Source organism: Otolemur garnettii, unplaced genomic scaffold (genome assembly GCF_000181295.1).
Source record: "Otolemur garnettii isolate 467f Iridium unplaced genomic scaffold, OtoGar3 scaffold00016, whole genome shotgun sequence".
Classification (NCBI taxonomy): domain Eukaryota; kingdom Metazoa; phylum Chordata; class Mammalia; order Primates; family Galagidae; genus Otolemur; species Otolemur garnettii.
The window spans coordinates 1844604-1860716 of NW_003852411.1; the positions used below are offsets into that span (position 1 = coordinate 1844604).

The window sequence follows — 16113 nt, forward strand, 5'->3', positions numbered from 1 at the left end:
TTTTCAACAACAGAAACCAAATAAAAGCAAAAAAGAAATGGGCTGCATCACACGTGAGTAAAGCAATCCATAGCAACTAATTTCTACAAATCCCCCCCCAAACAGGGGCAAGTCTAAGTTACAAACATAAGTGGTCTATGAATCTTTTCCAGGTATCAGTAAGTAAAATCAGAGCAATTTGAGGGAAAAAAGAAACTTCTAGAGGAGGAGTGCACTGAAGGGGTTAAATTATACTAGCTTACATATAAAACCTTATATTGCTTACACCTTATAGAAGCATGTAAGAAACATGAAAACCAATACCGAACACAGAAACATTAAGAAAGTCTGTGCTTAAGCACAGAATGAAAAAAAGGACATAAGCTGAAAAAAAATCAAATTTGTTTCATAATTATCTCATTTTTACATTATTCACTTATCGCTGTAATTATATTGGATACATATCATTTATCACCGGGAAGTAAAATCTCTAAGCTTCTCCCTACCTTAGGTTTTTAGTCAAAATGAATGCAAACAATCACGTGGGATTCAGCCAAGCAGTGACGTTAAATTCTGCTCTGTCAGAGAGAGCATCTGTCAAGCCCACATTTAAACTGCTGCCTGCCTGTGCAGCAGCTGAGGAACCGTGGCTTTCATATTATAGACTAAAACCTCAGTAAAACTGCTCAAAATCTTTCCTGCAGCTGCCAGGCAACGACGACAGAAGAGAGGTAAATCCTATTCTTTCTCAATACAATCGAAGCACTACATTCTAGCTCTGGCGCTTTACCCTGCAGCTCAGGGTTATTACTAGAAATATGGATACTGAGAAGAGAACACAGCACTGCATTGTCCAGCCAGGAAAACAGCAGATGTAAAAAGCTTCAATGCATCAACTGTCGGGAAGAGTCAACAGTGCTCCAAATAGAACGGACAACTACAGCTCTTTTGTTTAATGAAGGAGAGAGAAAATGAAAGAAAGGGAAAATTTCAGAAGACTAGGACCCATATGAACAAGGAGGGTAACTCGAAGACAAGCAGACAGATGGACACTTTGGATACTGTGAAAAGCAGTCGCAGGAGGCAGACTGCTGGGGGATGTGCGCATGTTCGATAGCATCTTTTTTGCTGAAGTGATGGCGTGCCAAAAGTATTTTCAGTGGGCATAATCCTCTCCACATAAATGGCCTGACCAAGAAAGGTATGTCAATATCTTGTGTATGATATTCATTTAAATGTTACCTTTTTATATGGCCCTGGAGGCACTAATACCTGATATACAAGTACATACAGTTAACTGCCCTTGAAACTATGAAAGGATTTCTTAATATGTAATTTTAAAATTTGTCATTGTTCAGAAGACAAGCTGTCACTGCTTTATTCAGCTAAATATGTACCTGGGAGTAATTCTGGATTACAGATATATAAGAGAGGAGAAAGCAAATAATAACTAGATGTGCTTAAAGGATTCTCTGAGAAATTAAACTTTAAAAAAAAAATCTGTAGCCCTTTACAGAAAACACAGCAAATCTTTATCAAATTAGGTCATATTGAATCTTTATGTAGAAAATTAAAGTGCTGTCTTAAAAATGGCTATCAAAAAAGACAATGCAGTGAAATTACATTAAATAGTATCAAGGATAATCTTAATATGAGGAGTTTTTTCCAAAGTCTTTTTAAAACAAAATCTTAATGCATAACCAGCTTTTAGTAACAAAAATCTTCCCTCCAATCTCTCTCTCTCTCTAAATAAAAGATAATGAAAACAGCCCTCAGAAACTATCAACAAATCTTAAGTATTATCAAGTACAAGATACTAAAAGAAAAGCATGAGCATGGGATCATATAAGGTAGTGTGAGTTTATGCACAACACCACAATAGAGTCACATGTTATTACAGTGTCCACGAAATACAACTTTAAACAAAGAGATATCAACAGGAAGCTAAAAATTCCACTACCTGAAATACTGAGCTTTTATTATAGGTAATGGAACTGATTCTAAATGACTGTATCTAAGGTGTTCCTGATGATCATTTTAAAAGTAAAATTCAAAAAACATAATATGAAAATATTTTAATATAAAAATATTTACAAACAGCAACATAAGTTCAAAAAAAATTCAAATCTAACTAACGTACTTCTAGGCTATGTTAATATGTAATCTAATTGCTGCTACTATTATGTGTGTACAGGGCAGAGATAAACTATTTTAGCAACAAATATAGTCAGAATAGAAACTCAGGGTTCAAGTAATCAATGATATTTCTAAAATTTTGCACATCTATCAAAGATTCGGATTTTCCTCCAGTTTCACACCACAATAAAACAGTCTATTATTCAATAATCACAAAAGGCAAACATTTTAAAGACGTGTAGGCACTGCATTCCAAAGTTAAGACTGAAGAAGTTTACCAGGCCCTATTAGATCTCAGTATCAGGTCTCACTCATAACCATGAATATTTATTCTAACCTAAAAACTAAAATCATACAGTATTCAAAATACACAGTTATACAAATCTCAAAGTACCTCTTAACACTTCTATCTCTCAATGCCAAAGTCATCAATTTAGCAGTTTTATAAGCTAAACATCTCAAAAAGGAGAGTAAGTTTCTCTATTAAAGCATCACTTAAATCTAGGACTGTTCCAATAGACTAAAGATATCATCACTTTTAAAAGCCAAATAATAAAAACTGTGGTTGTATATGCTGAATAGCTTTTAATAGTGAAAATTTTCCCCATGAACTTCAGATGTAAATGTACTTGAAAATATTATCACCAAAAAAGAACTGAGAGACAAAACTATTTCTATTTTGAAAATGTAAAGGTGCAAAACTATTTTGCAAATCAAAATATTTTAACTTTCTTGTCTCATTTTCACTTTTCAACAATTAAAATATGATAGGTAATAACTAAAGAATAATTTTATCACTTAAGAACAGTTATTCCAATTTAATCTTTTTTAACAGAAAAAATTCTAACTGAGAAACTTTTAAAAAAGAATTTTTTAAAGGCTAGATACATAGACTTCATTTAGTCCCTGCAGCTTAGTATTTACAAACATATGAATATCATGAAGTTTTACATTAAGATGCTTATCTATCATACAGTGTTAAGGCAAAATTATGTATTTATGCTAGATTACTGTATGTGATAATTTGCTATTTTCTGTAACAATGAAATACTTGGGAGACATCACTTCAGGTATATTGCTTTCATAAAACTAACATAACTATTATTATGATTATTTTCCTCAATTCATTTATTCTGTCCTTTATTCAAACATTCACTCAAACATCTGATCTAATATATATTGCTTTTTAAACCATCAACTTTACATTTTAAAAAATCTAACTGATTGGACTTCAACCAGATTCCAACCATTATTATATCAAAAGAAGGCTGATACATTTTTTACCTTTATTATACTCAGATCCAGATAATCAAATACATTTTAAAAGCAGCCTCTGTTTAAATTTATATACATAACCCTTATATCTACCTGTCTCTTTCTAAGCAGAGGGGATGTCATTCCTATTTACTTCATGTATCATTTGGAAACAAAAGCTTAAAAAGAGTTTCCTGGTCCAAACAGAATGCCTAACTATAAGTACAAGAAGGGAAAAAACTGAATTTCTAACTCTGAATGCTCAACTGTATTATTTTCAGCTTAGCTCATAGCAAAACTATGTTTTGTTGGTACAGTGAATAGCCTTGGTCTTCATTATAGTAATGTGAGATTAAAATTCATATAATTAATTCTAATAAATAACAAAACTGATGATGTATTTAAAATCCCAAACTTAAACACACTGTTTATATTTCTCGAAATTAAACATTTTTTTTTTTTACATTTGAGAACTATTATAACTTCTAAAAATACTATGTAATCTCAGAAACTACAAATTTTCAAATGCTGGTGCCTACATATACTATCACACATTAGAAATTTGTTCAAATTCCCACCCACTTGCTCCTCCTAGTGGATGCTACTAAAATTGTACTTTCATTCATTTATACCTAACACTTTCAATCAATTTTCTTCAAGTACTTAACATTACATATGTGATTTTTACTCTCTACCTATTCAGTTATATGAAGACTTCCCATGTAAATCCTATTTCCTAAAAATAATTAAATTTCATGTCCAGGTTAAACAAATTAGTTATTAACCATGAACCTCTCAATATCACAAGTTAAATAAACATATCTATTTACATATATAATTTCAAATAAGCAAATGATCCTGCAATAAAATCATTTAATTAGTTTTCTGTTTAAGGAAATAATTTTCCTAATAAAAAACTGAAAATTTAAAAATTACATATTCATTAGTCTCTCTCTTCCCAAAATGATTTTTCTCTTAACGAAATTCAAACTCACACCTTGGTCCAGAAAAACTAAAGTAACAAAAGCTTGTGCTATGCACTGAAAAGATGGTTACAAGATAACATAACCAGTTCTCAATATATGGTATCATGAATCTCCCACATTGACATCTCATAACCTTTTCAAAACCCAGGACACTGACAGCTGTGTTATTATAAGTCCTAAATTTTTAACAAACTCTTAGAATACAGAATAACTTAAGAATATTTTAAAATATATTTTGAGATTTAAAAAGTTAAACAGATATGATTATTAACTATTGCCTGTATTTTATAGGAAACCCGGAGAACTGTCAAAGTAGTTTTAACACAGAGACAAGTGACAATATTCTGCCAAAACCATAGATAATTAAAGATAATTACAGAACATATTTTTCAATCAATTTTAAGTCTAAGTAAGGACAATGATCTCCTGAATACTTCATACATGCAGTAGGTTAAAATTAGAAAAGAGAACTTGAAAATGTTCATCATTTATTACTGTCTAAAAATCCTGCACTAAAGTTACTGGACCCTGAAAATTAATTTTGACAGGTGCATCTTCTCATTGACTTTCTCAACACAGTAGGGGCCAATGGAAACATGCCAAGCAGTGTACTGTGACTAACAGAACTCTGCCATAATCAACCTTGCACCGTCTGTCCCACAACTGATACATGACCATTTTACAAAAAAGGCTGCTGACTGTGTACCATACCACCAATGGTATGTCAAATCAATTTTAATTAATGCCAATAAAATTTCCATCTGCTCTCCCAACCTTCTTACGTGGTCTTTTTGGGGGGTCTAGAAACATTTTTCTTTTCTGCATGCATCCAACTTTTAAATCTTTAACTTGGGTCAAAGTACAAATGATCAGAAATACTGAGGCAATGAAGTAAGTAGAAGAAAATTAATCTACCATCTGTCTTTAAAATGACCCTTGTTTAAAGAAATTAATCCTGTTTCCAGTGATGATATTAAGTTGCTAATAGGAAACAAATTATATCAGTTTTATTCCTGGGTCATCATATTTTCACAGTTTGAGAACTAATTGCCTTAATTTTATTAGCATCCAAAGTCTCTTTCAGGAAGTTTTATAAGATTTGGCATTTTGTAAAATTTTATGCTTCATCTTTATAGAATGACTGCGAAGGATACAACGTGACCAAATTAGAAAATGACTGCCAAAGAACAGTACTAACTGAAAAGAAGATAACATTTTCCACCACCGATATCTCATATACCACTACTGGGTATTTACAACATGCTTCAGTGCAGGAGAAGACACTGCTGCTTTGCAAAGATGACCTGGAATGCCAAGAGGTCTCTGTTTCGTACCCATCTTATTGGAGTACTTTCTCTAGTGTTTCTTTTTGCTATGTTTTTGTTTTTTAATCATCATGACTGGCTGCCAGGCAGAACTGGATTCAAAGAAAACCCTGTGTCATATACTTTCCGAGGATTTCGTTCTACAAAAAGTGAGACAAACCACAGTTCCCTTCGAAACATTTGGAAAGAAACAATCCCTCAAACTCTGAGGCCTCAAACTGCAACTAACTCTAATAATACAGACCTGTCACCACAAGGAGTTACAGGCCTGGAGAATACACTTAGTGCCAATGGAAGTATTTACAATGAAAAAGGAATTGGACACCCAAATTCTTACCATTTCAAATATATCATCAATGAGCCTGAAAAATGCCAGGAGAAAAGCCCTTTTTTGATACTGCTAATAGCTGCAGAGCCTGGACAAATAGAAGCCAGAAGAGCTATTCGGCAAACTTGGGGCAATGAAAGTCTAGCACCTGGTATCCAAATCACACGAATTTTCTTGTTGGGCTTAAGTGTTAAGCTAAATGGATACCTTCAACGTGCAATACTGGAAGAAAGCAGACAATATCATGATATAATTCAACAGGAATACTTAGATACATATTATAATTTGACCATTAAAACACTAATGGGTATGAACTGGGTTGCAACATACTGTCCACATATTCCGTATGTTATGAAAACTGACAGTGACATGTTTGTCAATACTGAATATTTAATACATAAGTTACTGAAGCCAGATCTGCCTCCTAGACATAACTATTTTACTGGTTACCTAATGCGAGGATACGCACCTAACCGAAACAAAGATAGCAAGTGGTACATGCCACCAGACCTCTACCCAAGTGAACGATACCCTGTCTTCTGTTCTGGAACTGGCTATGTTTTTTCTGGAGATCTGGCAGAAAAGATTTTTAAAGTTTCCTTAGGTATCCGCCGTTTGCACTTGGAAGATGTGTATGTAGGGATCTGTCTTGCCAAGTTGAGAATTGATCCTGTGCCCCCTCCCAATGAGTTTGTGTTCAATCACTGGCGAGTTTCTTACTCAAGCTGTAAATACAGCCACCTAATTACCTCTCATCAGTTCCAGCCTAGTGAACTGATAAAATACTGGAATCATTTACAACAAAATAAGCACAATGCTTGTGCCAATGCAGCAAAAGAAAAGGCAGGCAGGTATCGCCACCGTAAACTACATTAGAAAAGACAACTTTTTTTCCAAATGTGCAATCTGTAAATATTGCTGAAAGCATGTATAGGTAAAACTGATTACATCCATAGGACAAGTTTTAGTTAAAACTCATCACATAAAATAATTCAAAAAGTATTTTTTTATTTCTGGAAAAGGTAATTCTTAAAACTACAATGGAATACAACAAAAAGTATCCCAAAAGAATCTATTAAAAACTATACAAAGGGATTCTGTATATTAACATGCAATAACAAGCATGGTTCAAGTCTTATGTTGGGGCCAATAAAATGTATTTGGATATATTTTCCAGATAAATTTTAATTTAAAAAAATGAAGAGTTAAAAGACCCTTCATTTTACACAGAGCTTTTTGTTTTAATACACAATTAAATGTAAATAAAATATTGCTATCAATTTTAAGAAAATTTTGTAATTGAGCACAGGACAAATTTTCTGACCGGACTACTCTAGGGTTCTAAAAACTATATTCCATGCAATAAGATTTAGTTGAGTTATTCCACAAATACATTCACAAAGTTCAGATGTTTCACCAATGCAGTTCTCATCAAAGTATTTACTTTTTGAAAGTAACTGAGATATTCATTTTAACTTCTTTATTAATACTCACATACACTGGGGGAAATTATTTTGACATGGATGTGATGAAATGTAAAAAATTAATGTGTCTCAGGCTCAAATTTTTATAACAAAACGTTATTAAATGTTTCAAAATAGAAAATTGTTTCCTCAATGGTATTAAAAGCCAAGCAAGTTTTTCAATGAATTATTCAATTAAATCAATTATTACACTCTAAAGAGTATCATTTAACTTCAAGTAGATCTATAAAATAACTGAAGCAAAAGCAATCACTTAAAGGCACAAATAGGTTGTACTGTTGAAAAAAAAAAAGTGTGCAGGTGCAGTTTCATTCAATACATTTTAAAGATGCATGTCTGCCAAACTGCAACATACGGGAAGTTTATTTCCTGACAGCAGGTGTACACATGCCAATACTTAATCATTTTATGGCACCTATTTCTTTATCTGAGCGCCAAGTTTACAAACCTGCAGTTTTTAATTTGGTAGATGAAAAATATTCTGCATTACCAATTAAAAACCTTTCTGGGAAGGATGGGAGAAAACTACAAATGTTTGATGAACACTTGATTCTAGGATGAACAATGTATACGATGCACTTTTATTGAGTTTTTAATAAAAAAATACACACAAAAAACTTTACTGAGTATTATGATACAAATATTTTCACAGTAATTTTGTTTGGCTCATCATAAAGTTTCAAATCAAGAAATACCAACCCATTAATTCTAAAACAGTGTTTTTATTCTATACAAGTATGTAAAATGCTTCCATCACTCTTAGTTTAATAATGTTTATCTTAATTCTACTAATAATCATTTTTATCCCTGATTTCTATTATGAAGTGATAAATCACCAGAACTATAACATCTGTTAAGGTTAAAAAAAAAATCACAAAAACTATATGTACTATTTAGTATGTTGAATTCTGTTTGTATTCAATTTCTCTCTGACTTTCAAATCAGAAGTCTAAGTATTCTATTCTATATTGAGTGACTTTGAAAATTAGATATGTAACACCCCATAGTTCTTGGTTCTAGTCTCTCATTTATTCTATGCAATTACAGAAACATCAAAATTACTAAATTAAAGTCACACATGATAGGATAACACCAAGTTATTATAAGTTTGATGAAAGACAAAAGGAATCCTTCCCCCAGAGTAACGTTCTCTGATTTATACTTCAGAGAACAGAGGGGTGAAAATGTGTATATATACACACAGGTTATGTACACAGACACATAACCCAAGCGCTATTTCTACAAATTATGATTACAGTGTAAAAGATAGTAATTTCCTTTGGGAGAATTCAAATTTTCAAAAAATGATTTATGAAAAACAGATTTCTTAACAGACATCTAAATTCTTCCTCTCTCACATATCAATTTAAAATTATTTCTATATTTCTGATAATACTATCTGATAAAATGATGACAACCTGATAACATTGTGAGTCTGAATCCTCAAAGGGGATGGGATCAAATACAGTTTCTTTATACGTTGAAAATCCTTATTTTAAAATAAATATTCTACTATTAATTTATTTTTGACTTTTCACTTTGAACAACATGCAAGTCAATTTCTTGAGGAAAATAAGCTAATGATGTATTTAAACATCTCATTACTTGCTAACTATGCCTTCTTCATCCCAGAACTATGTAGTTTCTGTATATCTAAAAATATAAAATTAGGGTAGTACCCATAGCTCAGTAGGTAGGGCATCAGCCACATACACCGAGGCTGGTGGGCCTGAACCACGACCAGGCCAGCTAAACAACAAGGATGACTGCAACAACAACAAAAAAACATCTGGGTGTTGTGGCAGGCACCTATAGTCCAGAACTTGGGAGGCTGAGGCAAGAGAATCGCTCAAGCCCAAGAGTCTGAAGCTGCTGTGAGCTGTGACGCCACAGCATTCTACCAAGGGCAACATAGTGAGACTCTGTATCAAATAAAAGAAAAAAAAATATATATATATATGTATAATTAAATGGCAGTATTACATTTGGCAAAAGGCAAAATAATAGCAGCAATGTAATTTTTTTTCTTTTTCTTTTGCTCAAAGTGTTAATGGACATTTTAGAAGATGAAAACACTAAAAACTTTGAATACATATGACAGTAGTTTATTTCAATCAAGGTTTGGGGTAATGAAATTCTAATTCAACCAAATAATTTAGATTTCTCTTCATGCTATTGTATACAGCATAATCACATATTATCTCAACTGGAATTTTATTAATGTCTATCTCCAGCATATCCTACAAAAACTGGACCAGAAATAGCAGCAGGAACTATTTACTGTGTATGCAGTGTGCCTGGTAGTGCGCTAAAGCACTTTACATATATGATCTCACATAATCCTCATAAACAACACTAAGCAATAAAAAAGAAAGATTCATATGAGAGGTTAAATACTAAGATCAGATAGCTAGTAAAGCAGAAGGTTTCCATTTCAAAGATCATGTTCTTAATCGCTGTAGTGTTCTACTATAAATTTCACATGTGACAGCTGCTAAAAAGTCTAAAGAGCTAAGCAAAAATGACCTGTCTCTCTATTCTCCCCCTCTCTGCTTGTTCTGCAACCCTTTGCCAGGGCCTTCAGGCTTCACAGCCATTTTCATACACTGGAAGGGCATCTGAGGTGCAAATAAAGAGAAGGAAAAGGGGAGAATATCTCACACCCCTAGTTATTTTCTCTTCTTTTCAGTTGCTTATTAAGGTAACCAGAACCTTTGAAAAGCATGTACATTACTTCTTTGGGTCCTATGGTACATCTGTAAACAGCAGGCAAGTGGCACTTAGAAATCATAAAGATGATTCCTTTAAAGCACAATTAATAATTTTTTAAAAATAAAGTTGCAATGCAATTTACTCATCCTACTGTCACTCACCTACTGTTTTGCTGTGAGGTGGTAAAGTCTGCTTATCTAGCTCTTTAGGTAATTCTTTTTCCTGCTTAACTAAGAAATTTCACTATTTAAATTAACCTAAGTTTAAAAAGCTCCCCTCTCATCCCTATCTACATACATTTCTAAGATACCATAGAGAATGTCAATATATCATTTAGACATTATTCCCAGAAGACAGGTAATATATGTCGAATATTAAAATGTGCTAGAAAACCTACTCAACAGCAAATTTTACAGTAATATAATTGTTCCTAGCTCCTATGATGATTCCGTAATGTTCTGTAAGACCATGCCCTCTGTGTGCTCTGCCACCTGAACAAACCAAGATGCAAAGAGATCCAAGAACTTCTTTACAAAAAAAAGACAAGTTAAAGATTCTGTTATCTCTTCATAATCGGTATCCATGCTAAGCCTCAGAGAAGCAAAAAATTCTTGTGTACATAACATAATGGAGCTGAGATGATATTACAGTAAATGCCTTATTATTAAGAAAAGATTAGGGAAACAGGATTTGGAAACCTGTGTTGCTAAATCATGTCACCAATGAAGGTGAACCAACATATCCCCCCAAAAGCAACCACAAAGTCGACTGACTGAACCAGATACAATGTAAAATGTTGTCTGAGCCTAGAAATAAATGACCAAAAAGAACTAGTCCACTTTTTCACATGCGCTTAAAATTTTAAAACATGATCTGTGTGTACCATGACATAGTGGGAAGAAAAGATTGCTACAGCCTTCTTCCTAGCAGATTTAAGCAAGACAAGTAAGAGAATGACTCCTACACACTTAAAAAAAAAAAAGCTAATAACTGCACAACAACAACAAAAAACATATGGTAAATACGACTTTTACAGAAATAAAGTCCTTAATCAAACTTCACAAGTAAAACCTCAAATTTAAAGTACAGTTTTCTTTGTTATCTGTTGGAGACTGGTTCCAGGACTCCCTGTGGATACTAAAATCCACAAATGCTCCAAATGCTCAAGCCTCTTCTATAAAATGACACAGTGTTAGCAGAAAGCACATGTACATTCTCACATATACTTCAAATCATCTCTAGGCTGTTTGTCATATCTAATATGAGGTAAATTCTACGTAAATAGCCATAATGCCACACTATTTAGGAAAAAAAAATGACATGCAAAAATTTCTGTACATGTTCAGTACAAGTGTTTTTGATTTTTGGTCCACAGTTGGTTGAATCGATATGATACCCATGGATACAGAAAGCAAACTGTATTTGTATGTCTGCACAAATGTCTATGAGAATATGTACATATTTTGTGTATATATATATATATATATAAATATATAAACCCAAGTTATCTTCTTTAATTCCCCAATTTAAAACTTTTTCAGCATTCCCTAGGTCAGTGAATGGCAACTCCAGTCAAATGAGCACAAAGGAATACCAGGAACCACAAGGACCTAGGTCCCTAACTCGAATCCATCTGCTTTTCTTGAACTTACCACTCTAATATAGCATATCTCTGACTTCTGAAATACTGGAATACCTTTATAACCAATTTCCTCATATCCATATAACCCACTGCCAATATTCTGTAATGGATACTTTCAAAACACAAAGCTGGGCAAGCACAGCGGCTCATGCCTGTTCTTCCAGCACTTTGGGAAGCCAACATAGGAAGATCACTTGAGGCTAAGGGCTAGAAAAAACACTGTGAGACTCTATCTCTACAGGAAAAAAACCAAAACAAACACACACCTGCATGTGCACGTGCACACACACACAGAATCAGGCATACACCTGTAGTCCTAGCTACTGGGGAAGCTGAGGCAGGAGGATCACTTAAGCCCAGAACTTCAAGGCTGCAGTGAGCTGTGATCACACCAATATACAGCAGTCTGCGCAACAGAGCAAGACTGGTTTCAAAAAACAAAATCTGAAATACCACAAAGGTATTCATGTTATCCCACTGTTTCAATGGCTTCTCAACAAACTTCAGATAAATACCAAAATCTCTAAAACCCTTTGCCAGGTACAAGGCTCATAAATGATTCTCTTCCTTATTAAGGCTAGTCTCTCTACCTAATCTTTTGATCCCATTCCTACTTTCAACCCCATTATAAATTATTATCTCTCTCCCTCAAGATTGATATAAAAAGAAACAAAAAAAATAATCCTGAGTGAGGAACAGTGAACTGAAATTTGACTAAATGAAACTTTTTCATTTTGTTTAAAGGAATCTTTTTTTAAGATATCAAATCCAATTTTCTGCATAGTGAGAAAGGATAACTGTAATATGGAGAGAAGGGATTCCAGAAATGTTAGGAAGTAGGACTTACAGGCTTTAATGATGCCTGGTTATTATTAAAGATGAGAGGGGGGAGTAAGTGGCAAGGATGATGCCTAAGATCTCGCTTGAACACTGAAGAGATGAACAGTACCATTCACCAAGAGAGAAAACACTACATAAAAACCTGATCGTTGGCTTGACACCCATAGCCCAGTGGTTACAGCGCCAGCCACATGCACCGAGGCTGGCAGGTTCAAGCCTGGCCTGGGCCAGCTAAATAACAATGACAAATGCAACAAGAAAATAGCTGGGCATTTTGGTGGGCGCCTATAGTCCCAGCTTCTTAGGAGGCTGAAGCAAGAGAATCACTTAAGCCCAGGAGTCTGAGGTTGCTGTGAGCTGTGACGCCATGACACTCTGCTGAGGGCAACAACTTGAGACTCTTTAAAAAAGGGTGGGGGGGCAGCATAGTAAAGAACCATCAAGAAGCAGACTCGGTGCCCACTGCACAGTGGTTATGGCACCAGCCACATACACCAAAGTTGGAGGGTTCAAACCTGGTCCAGGTCAGCTAACCAACAATGGCAACTGTGACAAAAAAAATAGCTGGGCATTGTGGCAGGCACCTATAGTGCCAGCTACTTGGGAGGCTGAGGCAAGAGAATCCCTTGGGCCCAAGAGTTTGAGGTTGCTGTAAGCTTTGACGCCACGGCACTCTACCGAGGATGACAAAGTGAGACTCTGTCTCAAAATAAAGGGAACCATCAAGCAACATATAAAAGAACTGCCAAGTGGCACGGAGGGCCTAGATATTACAAAGCATCAGTATTAATAAATCATAATTACCCCTATAAACACATGAAAGTTTAGGAAGTAACTAAAATATATATGTATAATGCACAATATGATCTTAAAATTCAATTGTTCTTTTCAAGTGACACATACATAATCAAGTATTCTGCTCTCACCACTAAAAATATAAAGGAAGACAAGAAGGACGTGGTTTCTACCTTCAGATTCTTATATTCAAAAAAGAAAAGTCACAGAAAACAAGTAAAAAATTATTAGAAGAAAACCAGTCTCTGAAAAAGTGACCACTAAACTGAGATCTGATTATGAGAAGAAAGCAGTCTTATTAAGAACAAGGGGAAGAATGTTTCAGACAAAAAAAAATTGGTAGGATAAAAGCCAGGAGGGGGGAAAAGAACTTGACAAAAACTTACAAAAAGCCAGCAATTGCTATATATGCTTTTGAGGTCTTAGTCATAAGCTATTTTGCCAAAAGAATTTAATAAATGAGATTTAATTAAATTAAAAAGCTTCTGTACACCAAAGATAATAATAGAGTTAATAGACAATCTACAGATTAGGAGAAAATATTTGCAAATTATACATATGACAAAGGACCAATACCCAGAATCCACGAAGAACTCAAACAAATCAGCAAGAAAAAAGCAAACAATCCCATTAAAATGTAGGTAAAAGCCATGAGCAAGCATTTTTCAAAAGGCAGTCAAATAGCCAATAAAAATATGAAAAAATGTTCAGTATCACTAATCACTAAGAAAATGCAAATTAAGGGCGGCACTGTGGCTCAAAGGAGTAGGGCACCAGCCCTATATGCTGGAGGTGGAGGGTTCAAACTCAGCCCTGGCCAAAAAAAAGAAAATGCAAATTAAAACTATAATGAGATACACATTATTAGAAAGTAAAAAAAGATAACTAAAGTTAGCAAAGATGCACATACTTATATACTGTTGGGGTAGGAATGCAAACTAGTACAACTTCTCTGAAAAACAGTATAGACAACCACAGTGGTTCACGCCTATAATCCTACCATTCTGAAGGCAAAGACAGGAGGATTGCTTGAGCTCAAGAACTGGAGAGCTGCCTGAGCCAAGAGTGAGACTCTGTCTCTACTAAAAGTAGAAACATTACTCAGGAGGTTGAGGCAGGAGGATCACTTGAGCCCGGGAGTCTAAGGTTGCTGTAAACTATGATGATACCACTTCATCCTACCTGAGGCAACAGACTGAGAATCTGTCTAAAGAATTAAAGGCAAAAACAAAGAAAAATGGGAGGCCCCTAAAGAAGTAACTTTAGACTTACCATACTCTCACCACTAGTGGTTATCTCCCCAAAGGAATAAAGATCATTTTACCAAAAAAAAACCTCTACACTGCAATGTTTACCGCAGCCCAATGCACAACTGCAAAAAAATGGGATCAATCTAAGCACTCTTCAATTCATAAGTAGATAAAGAAAATATAGTGTGTATATACCATGATGTATAACTCAGCAAAAAAAGGAATGAAATTATGTCTTTTGCAGCAACTTGGATGGAACTGGAGACCATTATCCTAAATGAAATATCTCAGGAACGGAAAAATCTTCACTAGTAAGTGGGAGCTGACAGATGGGTACAGTCACAAAGCAATACAGAGGATCTAAGAACACAGGGAGGGTGGAGTAGGTGTGGGATAAAAAATTTACCTATTGGCTACAATGAATACCACTTTGATGATGAACACACTAAAACCCCTAAATTAAGTGTAGCTATCCATGTAACAAAAACACTTGTATCCCCTTAAATATTTTGAAATTTTAAATAACTAATAAAATATTTTTAAAAGGCAGTGAGGCAGAACCATAACCATTCATTTCTTAATAGCCACAACCATTTATTTCTTAGTAGCATCCCTTTATTCAAAGGATTCCTGAATTTCAGTGGGAAAAAAAATTATACAATTTTATTTTTATCAACCTTTAACTGAAATTAATATTCCTTCCTTCATCAATGTAGACAAACAAGCCACATATATATTAGCATGGTTGCAACTTGTCACTAATAGAAATCAGTTTTATTTTTCTATCATGTTACAAAAGTTACAGATTACCTTGAAATATTATGTATGCTCATCATACTTTAAAATTCTGGCATCTAGCAAATTTGTTACCAGATCTTGTTATTTAATACATTAGTAAAAATGAACAAATTATGTCATAAATGTGTATATTTTTAGTATATAGATAACTTTAATTGGTTTTATGAATTCTATTTTATCCATTAAAAACAGTACTCAGACAGAAGATTCACAGGATGCAATAGTCTGCCAAATAGGTCCACAACACAAAAAAGATTATGCTCTAAAATAAAAGAAACTTCCTAACAACTAAATGAACTTGTAGTACTTGTTTGAGTCTTATTTTCAATAAATGAACTACAAAAACAGTTTTCAGAAAAATCAAAGAAACTGGAAAATGAAATACACATTTGATGATATAAACATTTTTTTTGTTGTATACAATAATGGCACTACAGCTATGTAAAAAAAGTCTTTCTGTTTTAGAGATGCAAAGTATGTAGTAACAAAATGACAATGTCTGGATTTTGCTTTAAAATATTTCAGGAAAAAAGGAAGAGGTAGAACAGATGGAAGAGTGCTTTAAAAATGATAATTACCGGCTC

The 16113-nt window shown here is 33.9% G+C and overlaps 2 protein-coding genes across 2 annotated transcripts in view; one reads left to right on the forward strand and one right to left on the reverse strand.

Moving 5' to 3' along the window:
• Window positions 1–16113, reverse strand: part of CDC73 (cell division cycle 73) — a 126336-nt gene that overhangs the window by 59257 nt on the left and 50966 nt on the right. The gene's annotated exons all lie outside the window — the stretch shown is intronic.
• B3GALT2 (beta-1,3-galactosyltransferase 2) lies at window positions 536–8114 on the forward strand. The gene is made up of 2 exons (XM_003785601.3): window positions 536–1180; window positions 5492–8114. The coding sequence occupies exon 2, from the start codon at window positions 5616–5618 to the stop codon at window positions 6882–6884; it is 1269 nt and encodes a 422-aa protein (XP_003785649.1). The 5' UTR covers window positions 536–1180; window positions 5492–5615; the 3' UTR covers window positions 6885–8114.